This window comes from Schistocerca gregaria, chromosome 4 (assembly GCF_023897955.1).
Source record: "Schistocerca gregaria isolate iqSchGreg1 chromosome 4, iqSchGreg1.2, whole genome shotgun sequence".
NCBI lineage: Eukaryota > Metazoa > Arthropoda > Insecta > Orthoptera > Acrididae > Schistocerca > Schistocerca gregaria.
The window spans coordinates 90,994,533-91,019,451 of NC_064923.1; the positions used below are offsets into that span (position 1 = coordinate 90,994,533).

At 44.3% G+C, this 24,919-nt stretch overlaps 1 protein-coding gene across 1 annotated transcript in view; it reads left to right on the forward strand.

Moving 5' to 3' along the window:
• Positions 1-3,350: 3,350 nt before the first annotated feature.
• LOC126267665 (inositol 1,4,5-triphosphate receptor associated 2-like) overlaps positions 3,351-24,919 on the forward strand; it is a 165,703-nt gene continuing 144,134 nt past the window's right edge. The window contains exon 1 of the mRNA XM_049972966.1: positions 3,351-3,427. Coding sequence (XP_049828923.1) covers positions 3,363-3,427 — 65 coding nt within the window. The 5' untranslated portion in view covers positions 3,351-3,362. The remainder of the gene's footprint in view (positions 3,428-24,919) is intronic.

The following is a 24,919-nucleotide window of genomic DNA, read 5'->3' on the forward strand; positions in this document are numbered from 1 at the left end:
ACACTGAGCAGATTCAGAAGGATGTAGGGTGCAGTAGGTACTGGGAGAAGCTTGCACAGGATAGAGTAGTGTGGAGAGCTGCATCAAACCAGTCTCAGGACTGAAGACCACAAAAAGAACAACTGAGTCTCCTAGACGCAAAACTGTTCATGTCCTCCATAACCGGTTTTGAGAAAAAGTGAAAAAACTGTTTTCACTGGGTAAATACACTCTGCCCTACACGGTATGTTGTATACATAAGTATGGATTAGTACAAAACCATTCGGGCTATTGAAAAAAAAATCAGGAACCGAATGCATGTAAGATATAAGCAAAATAAAAATGGACTTGGACAATTTTGCATCTGACTTTGAAGATGGCCACTTTTGCATGCAACTGAAATGGACATGGACAGTTTTGAGCTTGACTAGTTGTACATGAAGAAAGGATATGGGGTGAACATAATACTGTGTATTCAGTTTTAATTTCTTTTAATGTTTCTGAAGGTACATGGTGTAACAACTGACAAATTGCAATCCACTTAATACATCATATCTGGAACAATGTCTTCATCTTCTCCTGCTAGGCATTCTGACCCGCGGAACCTAGTTATGCCATATACCACGACTGGAATTCACGTTCCCTCCAGGACTCACCATCGTGTTTCTCGAGGAGTTTTGAATCATCCTCCAGTTTCTTTTCATTAATAGGAACAACCGTGTTCGTAATTGCAGCTTTAGTTTATGTGTCCTAATTGTTTCCCACATTTGCATACGGACAATGCTAGGTTGATTTCAGAATTATAATTAGGCTCCCCTTGGACTTTTATAGCATTCTGAGAATGTGTATAACTTTCAGAGTAAACAGCTGTAAGAGACTACAGCAGTACATTGTTTACATGCTTATAGTAGCCCTCTTGCATTACAGTCGCGTGACCCCAGCGTTCAAATGGTTCAAATGGCTCTGAGCACTATGGGACTCAACTGCTGTGGTCATTAGTCCCCTAGAACTTAGAACTACTTAAACCTAACTAACCTAAGGACATCACACACATCCATGCCCGAGGCAGGATTCGAACCTGCGACCGTAGCAGTCGCACGGTTCCCGACTGCGCGCCTAGAACCGCGAGACCACCGCGGCCGGCTGACCCCAGCGTCCCATGCGATTTGTCAAAAGGGACAAGGCAAGTTTTGCACCCAACTTACTGATGGACATGGACAGTTTTGAATCTAACAACACTTTTCGTGAGCTGTTTTCCATAGGACATGGAGAGCTTTGAGCGTAAATAGCATTTCAAGCATGAGTAAAATGTCATGCTCTACAATCCAGAATGTTGTTGTTGTTGTTTCCTTACCATTGCCAGTCTACATTTTATATGCTCTGTACTTCGACCATTATCAGTTATTTTGCTCCCCAAATAGCAAAACTCCTAATCTAATACCCTCAGCATATCCCGACTTAGTTCGAATACATTGCATTATCATTGTTTTGCTTTTGTTGATGTTCATCTTATATCCTCCTTTCAAGATGCTATCCATTCCGTTCCACTGCTCTTCCAAGTCCTTTGCTGTCTCTGACAGAATTACAATGTCATCAGCAAACCTCAAAGTTTTTATTCGTTCTTCATGGATTTTAATACCTACTCCGAATTTTTCTTTTGTTTCCTTCACTGCTTGCTCAATATGCAGATTGAATAACATCGGGGAGAGGCTACAAACCTGTCTCACTCCCTTCCCAGCCACTGCTTCCCTTTCATGCCCCTCAACTCCTATAAGTGCCATTCGGTTTCTGTACAAATTGTAAATAGCCTTTCGCTCTCTGTATTTTAACCCTACCACCTTCAGAATTTGAAAGAGAGTATTCCAGTCAACATTGTCAACAGCTTTCTCTAAGTCTACAAATGCTAGAAACGCAGGTTTGCCTTTCCTTAATCTTTCTTCTAAGACAAGTCGTAAGGTCAGTATTGCCTCATGTGTTCCAACATTTCTAGGGAATTCAAACTGATCCTCCCCGAGGCCAGCTTCTACCAGTTTTTCCATTCGTCTGCAAAGAATTCGCCTTAGTGTTTTGCAGCTGTGACTTATTAAACTGATAGTTCGATAATTTTCACATCTGTCAACACCTGCTTTCTTTGGGATTGGAAGTACTACATTCTTCCTGAAGTCTGAGGGAATTTCGCTTGTCTCATACATGTTGCTCGCCAGATGATAGAGTTTTGTTAGGCCTGGCTCTCCCAAGGCTGTCAGTAGTTCTAATGGAATGTTGTCAACTCCTGGGGCCTTGTTTCGACTCAGGTCTTTCAGTGCTTTGTCAAACTCTTCATGCAGTATCATATCTCCCATTTGATCTTCATCTACCTCCTCTTCCATTTCCATAATATTGTCCTCAAGAACATCGACCTTGTATAGACCCTCTATATACTCCTTCCACCTTTCTGCTTTCCCTTCTTTGCTTAGAACTGGGGTTTCATCTGAGCTCTTGATATTCCTACAAGTGGTTCTCTTATCTCCAAATGTCTCTTTAATTTTCCTGTAGGCAGTATCTATCTTACCCCTGTTGAGATAAGCCTCTACATCCTTACATTTGTCCTTTAGCCATCCCTTCTTAGTCATTTTGCACTTCCTGTCGATCTCATTTTTGAGAAGTTTGTATTCCTTTTTGGCTGCTTCATTTACTGCATTTTTGTATTTTCTCCTGTCATCAAGTAAATTCAGTATCGCTTCTGTTACCCAAGGATTTCTACTAGTTCTCGTCCTTTTTACCTACTTGATCATCTGCTGCCTTCACTATTTCATTCCTCAAAGCTACCCATTCTTCTTCTACTGTATTTCTTTCCCCAATTTCTGTCAATTGTTCCCTTATGCTCTGCCTGAAATTCTGTACAACCTCTGGTTCTTTCAGTTTATCCAGGTCCCATCTCCTTAAATTCCCATCTCCTTAAATGCAGTGCCACCTTAATTTTTTTAAAGGTGGACATGGACGGTTTTGCATCTAAGCAACTTAGTTTTTGACCGTCTAGGGTCGGCTTTTGAGTATACATATGTAGATGAGAGAACATGTCGGAGCTTCGTGAAGTCTGTATCGAGTTTTCTTAGTTCAACGATTCTTTAAACGGAACACGGATGGAGAAAGAAACGACGCGAACAGAGATGGTCAGGGGACTGAGGTGCAAAGATTCCTGGAAACCGCCGCGTGAATTTTGCAGAGAACTGAAGCGCTGGACTTGTGTGTTTGTGTCGCCGGGTGGTGTTTGTCTGCGGCGTCTGTCGGCGCCGGCCGCGCCGCGCCACGCCACGGCAAAGATGGCGGCGGGCGTGACGTGACGCGAGGCAGCTGAGGCCGCGCGCCGCCAGTGGCCGAGTGGCAGTCCGTGGCCAGCAGCCATGAGGGGCGACGGTGCCAGGATGAGCTACTCGCTGGCTGACGTCGTGGCCGCGCTGCGCCTCAGGTACCGTACTCTGCACTGTGCGTGTTACCGAGCAGTGTGAGCCGCAAAGTAGGGATTTATTTCGACTGAACATTACTGGCAAAAACCGCCTTGTGCACAGTATTTTACATTTTAAACTCGACAAACGACAGTGCAGGATTTCTCGCCAGATTTCATATATGAAGTCTTCACGGGTTGTCTGACGAGTAGCATCGTCGTCTCGTACCAATGTTTCGATGGAATGCGTCTCCATCATCTTCAGGCGAAGTCTTGTAACTGTGATCTATATCCTCCCCTTAGAGTTATGTTATATGCGAGTGCAGGCTTTCTCGGCGAATTTCATATATGAAGTCTTCACGGGTTGTCAGACGAGTAGCATCGTCGTCTCGTAACAACGTTCCGAAGGAATGCGTCTTCATCATCTTCGCCTGAAGATGATGGATACGCATTCCATCGAAACGTTGCTTCGAGACGACGATGCTACTCGGCTGACAACCCGTGAAGATTTCGTGTAAGGCAGTTATGTAAGTTAGGTGATTACTACAACATGTCGATATGACCGTTGCGGTGGGACAACCCATTCTGTCGAGTCCAGACGAGTTAACAGCGTCTGCAGCTCTTCCCCTTACAGTCTCCACTTCCTCTGAATACTGTAACATGTACTTAGAAATAAATTCGCTGTTTACATTACGTATTTGGTCAAATATAAACAAAGTGCTTAACTTTCGACTACCACTCTGCACTCTACACTACTGGCCATTAAAATTGCTACACCACGAAGATGACGTGCTACAGACGCGAAATTTAACCGCCAGGAAGAACATGTTGTATTTTGCAAATGATTAGATTTTCAGAGATTTCATACAAGGTTGGCGACGGTGCCGTCACCTACAACGTGCTGACATGTGGAAAGTTTACAATCCATTCCTCATACGCAAACAGCAGTTTACCGGCGTTTCTTGGTGAAATGTTGTTGTGATGCTTCGTGTAAGGAGGAGAAATGCGTACCATCACGTTTCCGACTTTGATAAAGGTCGGATTGTAGCCTATCGCGATTGCGGTTTATCGTATCGCGACATTGCTGCTCGCGTTGGTCGAGATCAAATGACCGTTAGGAGTATATGGAATCGCTGGGTTCAGGAGGGTAATACGGACAGCCGTGCTGGAACCCAACGGCCTCGTATCACTAGCAGTCGAGATGACAGCCATCTTATCCGCATGGCTGTAACGGATCGTCCAGTCATTTCTCGGACCTTGAGTCAACAGATGGGGACGTTTGCAAGACAACAACCATCTGCACAAACAGTTCGACGATGTTTGCAGCAGCACGGACTATCAGCTCGGAGACCGTGGCTGCGGCTACCCTTGACGCTGCATCACAGACAGGAGCGTCTGCAATGGTGTACTCAACGACGAACCTGGGGCACGAATGGCAAAACGTCATTTTATCCGATGAATCCAGGTTCTGTTTACAGCATCATGACGGTCGCATCCGTGTTTGGCGACATCGCGGTGAACGCACATTGGAAGCGTGTATTCGTCATCGCCATACTGCCGTATCACCCGCGTGATGGTATGGGGTCCCATTTGTTACACGTCTCGGTCACCTCTTGTCCGCATAAACGACTCTTTGAACAGTGGACGTTACATTTCAGATGTGTTACGATTCGTGGCTCTACCCCTCATTCGATCCCTGCAAAACCCTACATTTCAGCAGGATAATGCACGACCGTATGTTGCAGGTCCTGTACGTGTCTTCCTGGATACAGAAAATGTTCGACTGCTGCCCTGGCCAGCGCATTCTCCAGATCTCTCACGAATTGAAAACGTCTGATCAATGGTGGCCGAGCAGCTGGCTCGTCACAATACGCCAGTCACTACTCTTGATTAACTGTGGTATCGTGTTGAAGCTGCATGGGCAGCTGTACCTGTACACGCCATCCAAGCTCTGTTTTACTCAACGCCCAGGCGTGTCACGGTCGTCATTACGGCCAGAGGTGGATGTTCTGGGTACTGATTTCTCAGGATCTATGGACCCAAATTGCGTGAAAATGTAATCACATGTCAGTTCTAATATAATATATTTGTCCAATGAATACCCATTTATCATCTACATTTCTTCCTGGTGTTGCAATTTTAATGGCCAGTAGTGTATTGAAACCTATGTTTCGACCTCCTTTGAGGCGACCCTCTTCAGGGCGACGAAACTGCGCAAGATCCGAAATATATTCAAGACCACGAAGGGTTCTATCGATGCATTTTAACGCCGCCGGTGCTAGCGAAATCCGATGTGATTGCTGAAACTAGTCGAGCAGTTACATTCACGAGTTTAAGCACCATAGCTACCCGAGACTGAGGCAACACAGCAAATTAGCAATAGTCGAACAACACTTGGGCTGTGGTCGGGCCTTCAGTTTCCAAGAATTCATTGTTTTTTCCAGACAGCCGCGGATTCAGCAGTGGAAAACAAGGAAGGCTGTTAAAGTAATTGCGCCTCCCAACAACACGAATAGAGTGGCTGCATGTTGCAGACGACCTGGCTGTCTGAGATCCCAGTCGAACGGGCAGCGTGTGTCCGCCAGCTGGCGGCTGGTCAAGACCCGGTCTCACCAGCGTAAACATGCGGCCACAAAACAACTGCCGTGCGCCGTCGACCTCTTGCTGCAGGGAAACGTCGCCCCGGGTGCAAGCTGCCGATTGGCTGTTGTCTGCTAGTCAGCTGCTAGAGTAAAACAGACAATAGAGTGTCGTACTGCAACCCCTCCACAGGCATCTTAACTTTGATCTGTCCAATGACGTTCGGCAAAGAGACGTTGGTTGCCACGTGACAACGAGTATAGAGCGGTATATAGGGAAACACCATCTGTAACAACCAAGAGTTAGTCGCCCTGAAGAAGTTCGTTGCATTGACTGTCGAAACGTCAGTTGTAATTTCAAAACGACTCGGCCGAATGAACTATAGGAATTTATTGAAATTATCACTGGATGTGGAACCGTCGCACTTATAAACCGTTTACTGTGAGAAATTAAGAACAAAAACATTTTCAGTCTTTAGATTTTTGTTTACATAATGTTGAACATGAAAGTCTATTTGTTACAAAAATCTTATCCATATTGAATTATTGTTGTAGTGGTCTTCGGTCCTGAGACTGGTTTGATGCAGCTCCCCATGCTACTCTATCCTGCGCAAGCTGCTTCATTTCCCAGTACGTACTGCAGCCTACATCCTTCTGAATCTGCTTAGTGTATTCCTCTCTTGGTCTCCTTTTACGATTTTTACCCTCCACGCTACCCTCCAATACTAAATTGGTGATCCCTTGATGCCTCAGAACATGTCCTACCAACCGATCCCTTCTTTTTGTCAAGTTGTGCCACAAACTCCTCTTCTCCCCAATTCTATTCAATACCTCCTCATTGGTTATGTGATCTACCCCACTAACAGTAACATAAATAAATCCTCGATGTCTGAGCATGTTTGATGTAGTAATGTAATTGTATGGTTTTTAGTGCCCTTAACCACTCACACATTTGGGTTGCTCGTGAGGCTGGAAGACGTTCGCAAACTTCCAGCGTTTAATGTTTTGGGTTACTTCACTCTATTTTGTTATATCACATTCGAAAAACATTCCTTGTACCTCATCTTACTCACTGCATTTCGAACGATTCTCTTTTGAGTTAAAGTTTTTAGACCTGTCCTCATTATCTGAAGAATCCATATCTTCTGACAGCTACGGTTGTACCAACCCAACTTTTAGCAGTATCTTTCACTGTATACACCAATCTGAAGTTCACGTTTGGTGAATACCTTTTCTTGCTTATATGAGAGCCGTCTCCTGATTCCACGGGCTGGATGCCGAGACAAGTGCATTTTCTTTGCATGCAACGTAATATCGTATCACTGTGTGCAACATAATGTCACAGTGAAGTACTTCAGTTATACTACGAGTGACAGCTCTAGATGATAGAACATGCTCTTCAACCAAGGGAACGGTTTTCCAAACGAATATTATTTAAAATGCTGTTTGATTCCATAATGAGACATCTAAGATTTTGCGGAAGGTTGTCGAATATGTGAGACTCATTGTTGAACCCTTCAAGGTCTGTCAGGTTACACTTCGCCTTCGAAGTACTGTAAGATTTGCAATAGCTGTTGAGGAAACGAAAGTATCTGTGATGGCAAAAATGTTATCGACTGTGTATTGTGAAACAGTTGTTATTTAAAAATTTCCCTTCATAACTGTCGTTGTTACATACAGGATTTTCATTTAGATTTCTGTAAATAATATGCATTTAAATTACAAACCTACATTCGCAAATGTGTTATACAAGGGAATAATACAAATAAACTGCGAAGTCTTGTGTGTACTAAGCTCGTAATATACAGAAGTGTTGAATCGTCGTTTCACCGTGACATCGCAATGCGATATTCTCATTATAAAAATAACATCGTATATTCTCCTTACTGAACTCGTTATACTGCGTTAAAAATTAGGAGGAGACGCCTTGAGGGCCTGAAACACAATGTTGCCATTGCGGCTGGCTCGCCGAAGCAGCGTGGCCCGTTCCATTGCTCGTTGACACGCTGCTGTGGAGAAGGACGGCAGATGATCCAGCGGCCGCTGTCTGCCCTTAGCTGACTCATGATTGGCGGGCGGTCGGGGGGGGGGGGGGGGGGGGGAGAGGCCAAAGCTGAAGGCGTGAGAACTGGACGCTGAGGCGTGAATTGGGCTGGCTAAAAAGAGACCATATCACCCAGAGTTATCCGTATTACTAAACGCCGAGAAACTGTAGAGGAAGAAGGAGACTGCAGTACATGGCTTGCAGCCAGCAAATAACTGAGGACGTAGGTTGCAACAAGTGTCAGTCTGAGGTGGTAAAGTTGGCGTGGTGAAGTAGGAATCGCGTGCTGGGCCGCATGAAACTACTGGGAAGAGTGATAACAATATTTTCCATTAAAAATGCAGTCGAATGTACACATTAAGAGTTGTGTTATAATCTTACGTTCAGTGTTTAACACAATAAATGAAGTATTACATATAGAAACTGTGCATGTGCCTTTAGGTAGAGTAAACAATGGCGCACAAATTACGTGGACTACATTCATCCAGTATTAGACAGTAAGAGCTCTTTGCGACTTCCAGCAAACTTTACATATAATTTGCAACCTTTCTGACACATTTTTCTCGCTGACAAGCTCCACTGCACAACGAAAGAGAGCAGATTTATCGATTACTAGATTTTTATCTGTTCATGCATCAGGCCGATCTGGTAAGGTTCCAAGCTTCAGACGAGTTACTCATGTTTCTGACAAACGGGACCCTTACTGAGAACTTCTCTTATGGATGAAGTACATTTTATTAGGATGTTCTAATTTATTATTTCTTTACCACTAACTCTGTTCACCATAATTCTGCAGACAGTATCCACACATACCACGAAAAGCTGCAAAATTATATTGTTGTACGACACATTTCAGGAGGTACGCTGTCATATTGAATCATACTCACCCAATATTGGTGCTGACTTTTTCGTTAGTTTGTGGATGAGTAATGTGAAACTAATAAACGTAGATACTTGGGGTTTTGCATCTTCAAATATTCAACACATTGACTTATTTGTAGAGTAATCCGACGGGCGTTCGTTTCTTTGATGAATCGGGTCGGTGGCTAGTTTTGATTAATTAGTGTACGAAACAGTAGTTATGAAAAGTGTTTATACAAACATTTTCATATTTGTCATCTGAAAAAATTTTAATCATGGGTCGACTTCTGATTTAAATCTTATTGTACTAACCTTCCTGTATAAATTTTACGAGCAAGGGATGAGGCTGTTGAAAGTACTCTATGTATAGATCGAAATTTAGTACAGCATATTTATCGAATAAAAATGTTTAGTATATAAAAACTTTTACTGCCTAGACCGCAGTTTATGTTTCACAATTACAGCAGGATTACTGGTTTAGGTCGCTTTCAGCAACCACCATGAGATCTGTAAACAAGCAGAGGAAAAAAAAAAGAACAAGAAATTGTTTTGAGTAGTACAGTAGAAAAACTGAAATGTGTAGCAGCTGAACAAAACGTACAAGTAGAACCAACACCAGTAGTAAAAGTGAACATATAACAAAGTCCTTAACAATGTTGTAGACGTAATGTATTGGTGCATTTAAGATGACCCCCGGTTCAAATGGTAAAAACGAGTTGAGTGTCCATTGGGAAACGTCATAATTAACAACAGTGGCGCAATGACATGCACTAGTCTTTTTTTTTTGTCATCAGTCTACTGACTGGTTTGATGCGGCCCGCCATGAATTCCTTTCCTGTGTCCTGTGCTAACCTCTTCATCTCAGAGTAGCACTTGCAACCTACGTCCTCAATTATTTGCTTGACCTATTCCAATCTCTGTCTTCCTCTACAGTTTCTGCCCTCTGCAGCTCCCTCTAGTACCATGGAAGTCATTCCCTCATGTCTTAGCAGATGTCCTATCATCCTGTCGCTTCTCCTTATCAGTGTTTTCTACATATTCCTTTCCTCTCCGATTCTGCGTAGAACCTCCTCATTCCTTACCTTATCAGTCCACCCAATTTTCAACATTCGTCTATAGCACCACATCTCAAATGCTTCGATTCTCTTCTGTTCCGGTTTTCCCACAGTCCATGTTTCACTACCATACAATGCTGTACTCCAGACGTACATCCTCAGAAATTTCTTCCTCAAATTAAGGCCGGTATTTGATATTAGTAGACTTCTCTTGGCCAGAAATGCCTTTTTTGCCATAGCGAGTCTGCTTTTGATGTCCTCCTTGCTCCGTCCGTCATTGATTATTTTACTACCTAGGTAGCAGAATTCCGTAACTTCATTGACTTCGTGACCATCAATCCTGATGTTAAGTTTCTCACTGTTCTCATTTCTACTACTTCTCATTACCTTCGTCTTTCTCCGATTTACTCTCAAACCATACTGTGTACTCATTAGACTGTTCATTCCGTTCAGCAGATCATTTAATTCTTCTTCACTTTCACTTAGGATAGCAATGTCATCAGCGAATCGTATCATTGAAATCCTTTCACTTTGTATTTTAATTCCACTCCTGAACCTTTCTTTTATTTCCATCATTGCTTCCTCGATGTACAGATTGAAGAGTAGGGGGGAAAGGCTACGGCCTTATCTTACTCCCTAGTTAATACGAGCACTTCGTTCTTGATCGTCCACTTTCATTATTCGCTCTTGGTTGTTGTACATATTGTATATGACCCGTCTCTCTCTATAGCTTACCCCTACTTTTTTCAGAATCTTGAACAGCTTGCACCATTTTATATTGTCGAATGCTTTTTCCAAGTCGACATATCCTATGAACGTGTCTTGATTTTTCTTTAGCCTTGCTTCCATTATTAGCCGTAACGCCAGTATTGCCTCTCGCGTGCCTTTACTTTTTCTAAAGCCAAACTGATCGTCACCTAGCGCATTCTCAATTTTCTTTTCCATTCTTCTGTATATTATTCTTATAAGCAGCTTCGATGCATGAGCTGTTAAGCTGATTGTGCGATAATTCTCGCTCTTGCCGTCTTCGGAATTGTGTGGATGATGCTTTTCCGAAAGTCAGATGGTATGTCGCCAGACTCATATATTCTACACACCAACGTGAATAGTCGTTTTGTTGCCACTTCCCCTAATGATTTTAGAAATTCTAATGGAATGTTATCTATCCCTTCTGCCTTATTTGACCGTAATTCCTCCAAAGCTCTTTTAAATTCCGATTCTAACACTGGATCCCCGATCTCTTCTAAATCGACTCCTGTTTCTTCTTCTATCACATCAGACAAATCTTCACTCATCAGAGTTCATGAAATAATAAATTTAACTGTTAAGGTGAGCGGTATAACTCATAAAGGAATTGAAATTACTCTTGTAACAAAGCTTCACGGAGAATCTAATTGAATTTATACGTGAGAGCGTTCTAATTACGATGATTGGATCGAATTGATAAGTGAGATTTATTAGATGAATGGTCAAGCGAGCAAACCAAACAAAAAATGTCGTGGCAGATGTTTCGAACACTTGTGATACTTCAGTCTGAGCGTATAGAGGTACTGCTGGAAGTAAAGCTGTAAGGACGGGGCCTGAGTCGTGCTTGTGTAGCTCAAATGGTAGAGCACGTGCCCGCGAAAGGCAAAGGTCCCGTTTTCGAGTCTCGGTCCGGCAAGCAGTTTTAATCTCCCAGGAAGTTTCACACAAGCGTATAGAATTGGTGACGGTACTTTTTTTCTTAATACAAAGTTTTCCCATTTTCTGAATTTATTATAATGGTTACACGTTTACAGGATAAATAAAATACACGTACTGCAGTTCGATCAGTGGAGCAGCGGTCGCTCCTTCTAGTTGTGAGTGGAACCACTCATGCGCACCTGTTGAGAAAGAGGCGCGCACCGACACGCACTTACCACGCTTGATCCACTTTCAACACTTACATTCATCCAAATTATTTCACATTCAGAATATGTGCTAGCCCTACCAGATGTTTTCGTGTTATTCACAGTTGTAAACAAACCTTCGCCACCGGCGTCCAGCCTATTGTTGCGATGTTCATTCCAGTGGCAGTTTAAAATCTCGTCTCTATTCACTTCTGGTTTCTTCCAGCCCTCTGTTTCCACTACTGCGTGGGCGTTATTACCATCTGCAGTCGAGACAATTCTTTGTCATTTTCAGTGATTAACTTGCATTTAACTAATACTATATGAACATTTTATTTTAAAGACACCAATTACGAATGCTACCCTTTCTAATTAATGAACTTGATATTTTTCCAACTCCAAATGAAGTACACAATTTTTTATCTGGTCTGCGGATGCGTTTCTCTATCCTAAAACAGCTTCATTTGCAAGCCACACATACGTTGATGCCCTAGTAGCCTCTCCGTGCGTGTAATAAACGCCTGAACAATATATAGGATTTGTTCTGGAGTAAAGTCAAGCGCTGGCTCGAGAGTCGGGAACGAGAGAGCAGAGGGCTGTGAGGAAGACGTCACCCAATTGCAGGCTGACCGACCCCTCTCCAGGACGACAGCGCTACAGCATCTATGCGAAGAGAACATCCCAACTGGCCGCTGCGCAGTTCAACAGAAGCTTCACGACTAGCGACCTGAATAGAAGAGTGAACTGTATTACTTCACTTGTATTAAGGCATTGTATATACTGAAGAGATTTCTTATTTGCATGTCGCCCTTTGCTTGCGACACTTCTGCGTTATTGTCAGAGTCAAGTAGTGTCATTGTTCATTTGCAGTAAAACTCATTAACACAATTTGTTTGAATGTTGTCTAGTGATCTGATAAGGCAGGCTAAGTAAACCCCACATATTCGACGTCAAGACAGGATTCAACAGGGTTCTACAAAAATAAGGGGGAGCGGACGTTCTCGTCTTCTCAACCTTGTATGCCAGTCGCTGGAATGAGCCAAGTATGACCTTGGAGCCGACAGGCATTGTTCATAACCAGGTCTGCCAAAATTTGCAGTTGGTAGCACCTTCTCCCCTCAGTGACTGGTGGAACAGCCTCAACATGTTGAAAGAGGCCTCCAGGCATCCTTCCCATCTCTTGCTGCCATTTCCTTAATGGTACAATTATTCTCTGGATGTTGAAACTGGCGACGCATAATGGACGCCACGCCCTTTTGAACTTAATGCATCATGGCACGGAATACAGCAGGCTTCCCAAAAGGTGATATGTGTCCCAGTGGTTCAGTTTCAGCCCCAGTGGAAGACAGCGCCTCTAATTTGTTGATTAGGGGGAGGGTATTACATGCTGAGTCCTCGCTGTTTCGTGCTGCTCGTGTACAGTGCCTCAAGACCAGTGGTTTCCAACCTTTCTCAGACGCTTACCTCAGAGTACATTTAGACTTTAGTTAGTACCTCCCCACCCACCCCCACTCCCCACATTATCACCAACTTCAGCACGTAACTAAACTGGGGGATGAAATACTTTTCACTTTCATGGAACACTTTTATTTCTAAAATGAAAGACGAATGATATATATACGAGGGTAATCCCAAAAACAAGATCTCCTTTTTTTGTAAGTACATAGACCTGTTTACATCAGTTTACAGCTTGGACATTTAGCTATTTTTCGACATAATCACCATTTCTGTGGATGCATTTTTGTAGACGCTGTGGTACGTTTTCTATGCACATGTCATACCAGTTTGCTGCCATGCTGTTCAGAAAGTTATGAACCTCTTCTTTCACCTCATCGTCGGAGCTGAATCGCTTTCCGGCCAAATGTTCTTATAACCTATGGAACAGGTGATAGGAATATACAAGGTGCATTCAAGTTCTAAGGCCTCCGATTTTTTTCTAATTAATCACTCACCCGACATCGATGAAACTGGTGTTACCTCTCGACGTAATCGCCCTGCAGACGTACACATTTTTCACAATGCTGACGCCATGATTCCATGGCAGCGGCGAAGGCTTCTTTAGGAGTCTGTTTTGACCACTGGAAAATCGCTGAGGCAATAGCAGCACGGCTGGTGAATGTGCGGCCACGGAGAGTGTATTTCATTGTTGGAAAAAGCCAAAAGTCACTAGGAACCAGGTCAGGTGACTAGGGAGCATGAGGAATCACTTCAAAGTTGTTATCACGAAGAAACTGTTGCGTAACGTTAGCTCGATGTGCGGGTGAGTTGTCTTGGTGAAACAGCACACGCGCAGCCCTTTCCGGACGTTTTTGTTGCTGTGCAGGAAGGAATTTGTTCTTCAAAACATTTTCGTAGGATGCGCCTGTTACCGTAGTGCTCTTTAGAACGCAATGGGTAACGATTACGCCCTCGCTGTCCCAGAACATGGACACCATCATTTTTTCAGCACTGGCGGTTACCCGAAATTGTTTTGGTGGCGGTGAATGTGTGTGCTCCCATTGAGATGACTGGTGCTTTGTTTCTGGATTGAAAAATGGCATCCACGTCTCATCCATCGTCAGAACCGACGAAAAGAAAGTCCCACTCATGCTGTCGTTGCGCGTCAACATTGCTTGGCAACATGCCACTCGGGCAGCCATGTGGTCGTCCGTCAGCATTCGTGGCACCCACCTGGATGACACTTTTCGCATTTTCAGGTCGTCATGCAGGTTTGTGTGCACAGAACCCACAGAAATGCCAACTCTGGAGGCGATCTGTTCAACAGTCATTCGGCGATCCCCCAAAACAATTCTCTCCACTTTCTCGATCATGTCGTCAGACCGGCTTGTGCGAACCCAAGGTTGTTTCGATTTGTTGTCACACGATGTTCTGCCTTCATTAAACTGTCGCACCCACGAACGCACTTTCGATACATCCATAACTCCATCACCACATGTCTCCTTCAGCTGTCGATGAATTTCAATTGGTTTCACACCACGCAAATTCAGAAAACGAATGAATGCACGCTGTGCAAGTAAGGAAAACGTCACCATTTTAAGTATTTAAAACAGTTCTCATTATCGCCGCTGGCGGTAAAATTCCGTCTGCCGTACGGTGCTGCCATCGCTGGGACGTATTGACAATGAACGCGGCCTCATTTTAAAAAAATGCGCATGTTTCTATCTCATTCCAGTCCGGAGAAAAAAAAAATCGGAGGCCTTAGAACTTGAATGCACCTTGTAGGGTGGGTGGCTGATTACGTTCCACTGAAACTGTTGCAGGAGAGCAACGGTTTTGCCGAGCGATGTGTGGGCGAGCGTTGCCATGGAGAATGTGTATGTCCTTGGTCAACATTCCTCTTCTCCGGTTCTGAATTTCCCGTTTGAGTTTATTCAGAGTCTCATAGTACCTGTCAGCGTTAAAACTGTGGTCCCAGCGATTCAGCTCCGACGACGAGGTGAAAGAAGAGGTTCATAACTTACTAAACAGCATGGTGGCGAGCTGGTATGACATGGGCATACAAAAACTGCCACAGCGTCTACAAAAATGCATCGACAGTAATAGTGATTATGACGAAAAGTAACTAAATGTTCAAGCTGTAAACTGATGTAAACTGTTGTAGAAATAAGCAGGTCTACGTACGTATAAAAAAATATGAGAGCTTACTTTTGGGGTTACCCTCATATATATATATATATATATATATATATATATATATATATATATATATGTGTGTGTGTGTGTGTGTGTGTGTGTGTGTGTGTGTGCGCGCTTAGAATGAGTGAGGAAGGAATACATGGTGCATCGTAAGATCGTAAGTACTGCTAAGTACTACTTATCAGATAAGGAAGCTAACTATCTACAGTGAGGGTAGACACTCGTTACAAAACATCCCCTGCATTACCCCTCCCCACTGCGGCATTTTCTTGACCTGCACACTGCAACCTCATTTACAACCGACGAAGCAGCACTCCTTACTTCTGAGGTGGCAGAAACTGGAAGACTTCAGGATATTAATTCGTTGTGTCTGAACACAGCCAGTAATAATAATAATAATAATAGTAGCACTATGTAGAGCACTATATTAGACGTTATGTAGTTACTTCTTTGTCGTGCTGTCAATTAATTTATTCATCTGTTTCGAAGCGAATAACGAAGCAATTTCTGAACTACTGCAGGTACTATGTATAGTTTGGAGAAGACATTTTCTTGAGATATTTTGCATTTGTTACAAATATGTCTCACTTTGACATTGGCGATGTACGGGAAAAAGCACAAAATATGTGGACTATGTGAGGAACCTGTAACCTCCGTCGCATTAATGCAACTAACTGAGAAAAGAAATTGTTGATAACTTATATAACCAGTATTAGAGTCTTACAAAATTGTGATAATAGTGATGATCTTTTGAAAATAATTTAAGTTAGTGACTGAAAGAGAATCGAATCGTTTAGTTTTTACCCCTCAGAAAATTCCATTTTACCCTCCGGGGGTAATTACTCCCAGGTTGGGCACCATGCTCTAAACCTACCACTGACCACCACTCAGGGTCAAGTGGACGGATGGTGATATACTTCCTGTGACAGCCTGTGGTATCCAACGATGCTCCAAGCTTCGCACCGAACAACCGTTCTTTGGTTTCTAGTTTCATTACTTATTACATTTTCCCGTTGTAGTAGAATTCAACTCATTTGGCGGCTTCTGTAACTCTTCGAAGTAACCATCTACTTTTTTCATAATGTGGACAAGTGATTTCTCACATCACATCTTGAATTCTAACTTGCGAAGCCGGCCTGTGTGGCTGAGCGGTTCTAGGTGCTTCAGTCTGGAACCGCACGGTCGCTTGTTCGAATCCTGCTTCGGGCATGGATGTGTGTGATGTCCTTAGGTTAGTTATGTTTAAGTAGTTCTAAGTTCTAGGGGACTGATGGCCTCAGATGTTAAGTCCCATTGTGCTCAGAGCCATTTGAAACACTTTTTTACTGGCGAAAGAAATCTTTTTCTTCTCTCGTTGGATACGCTCTGTTTCAGCGTCGCGCTACTAAAATTAGTGTAAAACAATTGAACCAGTTGATAGTTAATACAGTTGACGCCAGCGTCTTTTGTGACTCGCCGTTCATTCAGGAAAATCTATTACGAAAACATGATCGCTGCTGTCCTTTTTGCGTCGGTACACCTCGACATCCACCAGGGGAAGACATGTTGGGTATGTTCTCTTCATTTATTTTAAGACAACTGTACAGGTGGTGATGGCAGAGAAAAAAATTCCTCAGTGTGCGCCTGATAAGTGGTAAGGGATGCATGACGGAAAAAATAAAAGACGGAAGGAAACAAGAAAGAATTATGTTGCAGTTAGAAGAGGTGTGGTGTGTTAGAGCATCGAGGTGAATCCGTTCCATGTAATATGTTATTGTTTATTTTGACAACTGGTGTTGATATTCTGTTGGAGACTTCTTCAGTATCTAATTTCGTCTCTGCTCTCTTCGTCTGTAATGAAATGTATAGTTATGATTTTAATTACCTTTGTTCAAAATGTTCAATTGTGTGTGAATTCCTAAGGGACCAAACTGCTGAGGTCATCGGTCCCTAGACTTACACACTACTTAAACTAACTTAATCTAACTTACGCTAAGGACAACACACACAACCATGCCCAATTAGATTTTTTTTGTCGTACTGTCAACTATCTTACTATACACTGTGTCGTGGCATAGCGTGTGCAAATATATAGATGGCGGTAGTATCTCGTACACAAGGAATAACAGAGCAGTGCACTGGCGGAGCTCTCATTTGTACTCAGGTGATTCATGTGAAGAGGTTTCCGACGTGATTATGGACTCACGACGGCAACTGACAGGCTTTGAATGCGGATTGCTAGTTGTAACTAGAAGCATGGGACATTCCGTTTCCGAAATCGTTTGGGAATTCAGTATTCCCAGATCCACAGCGTCACTAGTGTGCCGAGCATACAAAATTTCAGGCATTACCTCTCACGACTGACCATGCAGAGGCCGGCGGCCTTCTCTTAACGACCGATAGGCGGAGGTCGCGCAGAATTGTTAGTGCTAATAGACAAGCAACACTGCGTGAGATATCGGCACAAATCAATGTGGGGCGTACGATGAACGTATCTATTAAGACAGTGCGGCGAAATTTGGCTATGACAGCAGGCGACCGACGTGAGTGCCTTTGTTAACAGCACGACATCGCCTGCAGCGCCTCGCCTGGGCCCTAAACGACCGGAAAACCGTGGTCTGGTCAGATGAGTACCGATTTCAGGTGGTAAGAGTTGATGGTAGGGTTCGACTGTGGCGCAGAGCCTCTAACCCATGGACCCACTTTGTCAACAAGGCACTGTGCAACCTGGTGGTAGCTGCAAAATGGTGAGGGCTGTATTTACATGGAACAGACTGGGTTGTTCTTATAGAACCCATCATGGACGGGAAATAGCTATGCTGTGTTACATGGAGACCATTTGCAGCAAACTACGATGGAATTTTTATGGATGATATTGCGCCATGTCACCGAGCCGCAATTGTTCGCGATTGATTTGAAGAAGATTATGGGCGATTCTAGCAAATGATTTGGCCACACATATCGCCCAAGGTAAATCCCATCGGACAGTTATGGGACATAAACGAGAGATCAGTTTATTCACATAAAAGGTGCACCGGCAACACGTTCGTAATTATGGACGGCTGTAGAACAACATGTCTAAATATTTCTGCTGACGACTTGCTGAGTCCGTGCCATGTCGAGCTGCTACACTACGCCGGACCAAATGGAGGTCCTACACGACATTGGGAAGTGTCCCACGACCTTGGTCTCCTCAGTGTATTCAATTTGTGCATGTTTAGCCCAGCTTCATCTCTACTAACTTGGCCTCGGTCCCTAAGAGGTCAGTAAATTAAACACTTAAAATTAATGTAGCTCTCAGGATCGGACGTGATCTAAGGTTCTGTTTTCCAGTCATTTGTGCAGAATGATTCATTCTAGTTCGCAGTTCTGTAGCTCATAGATGAAGGAAGATATTAATCTTGGGGAACGTTTCGCTTACACGTTAAAACTAAAAGTTTACCGCCGGTTGAAAGTTCCCGATTCATGTGGCGCAGCTATTTTGCTAACTGGAGTCAAGTATCTGCATATGTTGCAGATTTGGCTAGTTCCATTGTACCTAGGTAACTCTATGTAAGTAGGCTGTTTAGGTTTTTGTGTTGGTAATGCCACGTAGCGCTTTGTATGAAAATCACTGACTGTGCTGTGTGCAGCCTGTGGCTGGTTGGCAATGCTGTAATATTCGCTATTGTAGTGTTGGGCAGTTGGATGTGAACAGCGCGTAGCGTTGCGCAGTTGGAGGTGAGCCGCCAGCAGTGGTGGATGTGGGAAGAGAGAGGGCAGAATTTTGAGAGCGGACGATATGGACGTGTGTCTGTCAGTAAAAGGAAATTTGTAAGACTGGATGTCATGAACTAACACTATTAAGGTAAACACATTGTTTGTTCTCCGTCAAAGTCTTTATTTGCTAATTATGCCTATCACTAGTTAGTGCTATCAGTAGTTTGAATCTTTTATTTAGCTGGCAGCGTTGGCGCTCGCTGTACTGCAGTAGTTCGACTAACGAAGATTTTTGTGAGGTAAGTGATTCATGAAAGGTATAGGTTATTGTCAGTCAGGGCCATTCCTTTGTAGGGATTATTGAAACATGGCGTTGCGCTAAAAAATATTGTCTGTCTGTTTAGTGTTGATCAGAATAAGTAAAGAGAGAAATGTCTGAGTACGTTCATTTTTGCTCAGCTGTTTGAAAATCGAATAACGTAGAGGTTTCCCAGGAGTGTCATTTATATTTTTTCCAAGGGAATGTTTCACCATAAATAGATGAGCACACCTAAAATTACATTTTTCAAGGGTACGATTCACCACCGCACTGGAATCTTCATGTAAGAGCGTTTCTTAGCAACGAGTTGTCAAAAGAGACGTACGAACTGGACATCGAACGACTGACTAGAAGTCTCGCCCAGTACCAGTGTTTTATTCTTTGTATTTTTTTTAGGCCGGGTGGAGAGACGAGTTTGCGAAAGTTTTGACCCATATACCACTCCTTACCACAGCTCCGATGCCGCATAGCAACAGCAGCCCGTGCAATAACTTGATACATGCTCGGAAAACCGAGAGCTAGTGGAGCGATCTCGAAATACGTCTCCTTCAAGTGAAAGCAGGAATCATTTCTTGCAATAGGGCGCGCCTGCTTTTCTCGCCACCCACTGTTGGCTCCTTTCGTTTGTGACGTCGATATGGACGGACGCTCGAGGAACTTGAGCGAGCGACGTTTCGTAGACTGACTGGCGAACGATGTGAGACCAACAGAGTAGTGCCATTTCCTGGGAGGCAACATTTTCGAAACGACCGCCAACCTCTTTCTTGTGAACGCGAGAGTGCTGGCTATTTCTGTGTGGCGCCCCCGCACGACGTCGTTAAATATAGTGTGTTTTGAAAAGGAGCGGGACTTTGGTTTTCAGCACTTTCGACCGCGAGTCAAAAGACGCCCGGTAAACACATCCCGCGCATCTGTCTTTAGGGCGCAGCGGCATTTTTCTTTTCAATGGCGGAACTAGCAGCTCTTGCTCTCACGCACTTTAACAGCGAAAGATGAGCAGTGGTGTTCATCAGAGACAGAACAGCGGTCGATTCACGCTGGGTCCAAAAGAACGGAACGGAACGTAAGGAGACGTTACCGCCGTAAGGAGGAATATTCAGACTGACAGAATGGGAATAGAACGTCACTTCGCTTAACCCAGAACTGTACACTGAAATACATGACAGCACAAGTTATACAAAGACTCCGAACGTAGTGCCAAAATTAACGAAATAACAATGTTGGAGTTTTAGACCAAAAGATAATCCTAAAGCAAATTCTTAACAAATTTATTATTATAAATTTTCCACGCTGCTGATAAGTGTAACAAAACCAAAATTGACTGCAAAACATTTCAAAGAGTCGATATTTACACAGATGATATTGTGTTCATGTTGTAGACTTTCAGGGTTGATGAAGAAGGGTAAAAGTGTCATTCTGAGGTAAGAGACCCTGGTCGAGTCGAAAGTTATAAGAGAAAATAGTTCTTAGATCTCTGACTGTGGAATGCATGTTGTTGCTAAGTTTGTAGGGCAGTCAGCCCGGACGAGCACATGTTATTCGTCAATGGATACGAGTTATTCGCCAACGGATGTGGTTCCACCACGATGGAGCTCCACGTCACATTGGACTGAGGCTCCGTGAACACGTGGATCAGACAGTGCCTTAAAACCGGATATGCAGAGGAAGTTCTGTTTCGTGGCCAGCACCATCACTTGATGCCATCTGAAAAGTCGAGACTGAAGAGTATATCCTGGCAAGAATTGTCGCGGCGACACAGCTCTGTGCGACGATGCCATACCCCGTTCGACGCTGGACGACCCCATTTTGAAGAGCTCGTACTTCGTTACGGAGACTGCGGACTAATAAGCGCTGTACCATGCAGCCGTAGTTACAGTATGTATGGTTTCCTTCTAGAGGGTAGTACTGTTACTCATACGTCATGCCCTAGCGCCCCCTCCTACCGTAGTAATTGGCAATGTTCTGTCCGATTCACTTCTCTTGCTTACTCACCTTGCTGTGGATTGTTGTTTTTGTGGTATCTAGTCCTGAGACTGGTCTGATGCAGCTCTTCATGCTACTCTATCCTGTGCAAGCATCTTCATCTCCCTGTAACTACTGCAACCTACATCCTTCTGAATCTGCTTAGTGTATTCATCTGTTGGTCTCCCTCTACGATTTTTACCCTCCACGCTGCCCTCCGATATTAAATTGGTGATCCCTTGATGCCTCAGAACATGTCCTACCAACCGATCCCTTCTTCTAGTCAAGTTGTGCCACAAACTCCTTTTCTCCCCAATTCTATTCAATACCTGCTTTTTAGTTATGTGATCTACCCATCTAATCTTCAGCATTCTTCTGTAGCACCACATTTCGAAAGCATCTATTCTGTTCTTATCCAAACTATTTATCGTCCATGTTTCACTTCCATAGGATATGAAACACCATTGTATACATTGGTTCCGTAACCGAATCGAGAGCTTGCCGACGTGGTGCTTACTTACGGGAAGGCAAATGGAAACGGGTGGCGGGTAGCAAGGTTGTATCAAAAACTGTTCCAATGTCTGTGAAATCTTATGGGACTTAACTGCTAGGGTCATCAGTCACCAAGCTTACACACTACTTAACGTAAATTATCCTAAGGACAACCACACACACCCATGCTTGAGGGAGTACTCGAACCTCCGCCGGGACCAGCCGCACAGAAGGTTGTATCAGGAGACCTATCTCCGACAACAACCACGGCATTCAACAGTGTTTCGCCGTTTGTCCGAGACAGGGTCGTTTCAGGAAGCAGAAAACCGTGAAGGATGTACCCGAAATGTTCAGACACTGACTTGTAAGAAAATATGATTAGCACTGTGAAAGGCGACTGCCGTGTCAGTACCAGGCAATTGGCCCGCCAGTTGAGGATGCGCCACACGACCGTGTGGACCGTTCTCCATGACAATTGTTACTACCCTTGTGAGTAGGCTGTTTAGGTTTTTATGTTGGCAACGCCACGGTAGCGCTCTATATGAAAATCACTTACTGTGCTGTGTGACGTCTGTGGCTGGTTTTCATTGTTGGAATAGTCGCCATTGTAGTGTTGGGCAGCTGGATGTTAACAGCGCGTAGCGTTGCGCAATTGGAGGTGAGCCGCCAGCAGTGGTGGATGTGGGGAGGGAGATGGCGGAGTTTTGAGAGCGGATGTTCTGGACGTGTGTCCATCAGAGACAGTAAATTTGTAAGACTGGATGTCATGAACTTGAGCTCCACCTTTTAAAAAAATTGAGCTGGCAATTCTGGATTGTAGAGCATGACATTTTACACATGGTTCAAATGCTACTTCCGCTCAAAGCTCTCCGTGTCCTATGGAATACAGCTTATATATATATATATATATATATATATATATATATATATACTCCTGGAAATGGAAAAAAGAACACATTGACAGCGGTGTGTCAGACCCACCATACTTGCTCCGGACACTGCGAGAGGGCTGTACAAGCAATGATCACACGCACGGCACAGCGGACACACCAGGAACCGCGGTGTTGGCCGTCGAATGGCGCTAGCTGCGCAGCATTTGTGCACCGCCGCCGTCATTGTCAGCCAGTTTGCCGTGGCATACGGAGCTCCATCGCAGTCTTTAACACTGGTAGCATGCCGCGACAGCGTGGACATGAACCGTATGTGCAGTTGACGGACTTTGAGCGAGGGCGTATAGTGGGCATGCGGGAGGCCGGGTGGACGTACCGCCGAATTGCTCAACACGTGGGGCGTGAGGTCTCCACAGTACATCGATGTTGTCGCCAGTGGTCGGCGGAAGGTGCACGTGCCCGTCGACCTGGGACCGGACCGCAGCGACGCACGGATGCACGCCAAGACCGTAGGATCCTACGCAGTGCCGTAGGGGACCGCACCGCCACTTCCCAGCAAATTAGGGACACTGTTGCTCCTGGGGTATCGGTGAGGACCATTCGCAACCGTCTCCATGAAGCTGGGCTACGGTCCCGCACACCGTTAGGCCGTCTTCCGCTCACGCCCCAACATCGTGCAGCCCGCCTCCAGTGGTGTCGCGACAGGCGTGAATGGAGGGACGAATGGAGACGTGTCGTCTTCAGCGATGAGAGTCGCTTCTGCCTTGGTGCCAATGATGGTCGTATGCGTGTTTGGCGCCGTGCAGGTGAGCGCCACAATCAGGACTGCATACTACCGAGGCACACAGGGCCAACACCCGGCATCATGGAGTGGGGAGCGATCTCCTTCACTGGCCGTACACCTCTGGTGATCGCCGAGGGGACACTGAATAGTTCACGGTACATCCAAACCGTCATCGAACCCATCGTTCTACCATTCCTAGACCGGCAAGGGAACTTGCTGTTCCAACAGGACAATGCACGTCCGCATGTATCCCGTGCCACCCAACGTGCTCTACAAGGTGTAAGTCAATTACTCTGGCCAGCAAGATCTCCGGATCTGTCCCCCATTGAGCATGTTTGGGACTGGATGAAGCGTCGTCTCACGCGGTCTGCACGTCCAGCACGAACGCTGGTCCAACTGAGGCGCCAGGTGGAAATGGCATGGCAAGCCGTTCGACAGGACTACATCCAGCATCTCTACGATCGTCTCCATGGGAGAACAGCAGCCTGCATTGCTGCGAAAGGTGGATATACACTGTACTAGTGGCGACATTGTGCATGCTCTGTTGCCTGTGTCTATGTGCCTGTGGTTCTGTCAGTGTGATCATGTGATGTATCTGACCCCAGGAATGTGTCAATAAAGTTTCCCGTTCCTGGGACAATGAATTCACGGTGTTCTTATTTCAATTTCCAGGAGTATATATATATATATATATATATATATATATATATATATATATATATATATATATATAATGACTTTTGAACACTATTAAAGTAAATACATTGTTTGTTCTTTATCAAAATCTTTCATATGCTAACTATACCTGTCAGTAGTTAGTGCCTTCAGTAGTTAGAATCCTTTATTTAGCTGGCAGTAGTGACGCTCGCTGTATTGCAGTAGTTCGAATAACGAAGATTTTTGTGAGGTAAGTGATTCATGAAAGGTATAGCTTATTGTCAGTCAGGGCTATTCTTTTGTAGGGATTTTTGAAATTCAGATTGCGTTGCTTGTGTGTCAGTTTAGTGAATGTCTGAGTACGTTCAGTTGTGCTCAGCTGCTTGAAAATCAAATAACGTAAGAGGTTTACCAGCATGGTAATTCATAAATTTTTCTAAGGAGACGTTTCACCCTTTCACTTACAGCGTTCAGGGCTTACTAGCGTCAGACTTTTCACATTTGGAGCAGTTTTGTCACTAGTTTCTTCACCAGGCAACCACGATTCCGGGATTGGTGCTATCACTCCTATTCACAGATGAGGCTGCCCATACATGGAGTGGTATCGTCTACTTTCGTAACAGTCATCTGTGGGATAGTATGCCGGACCCCCGTTGTATGGTGACAACGAATCATCAGCATCGGTTCA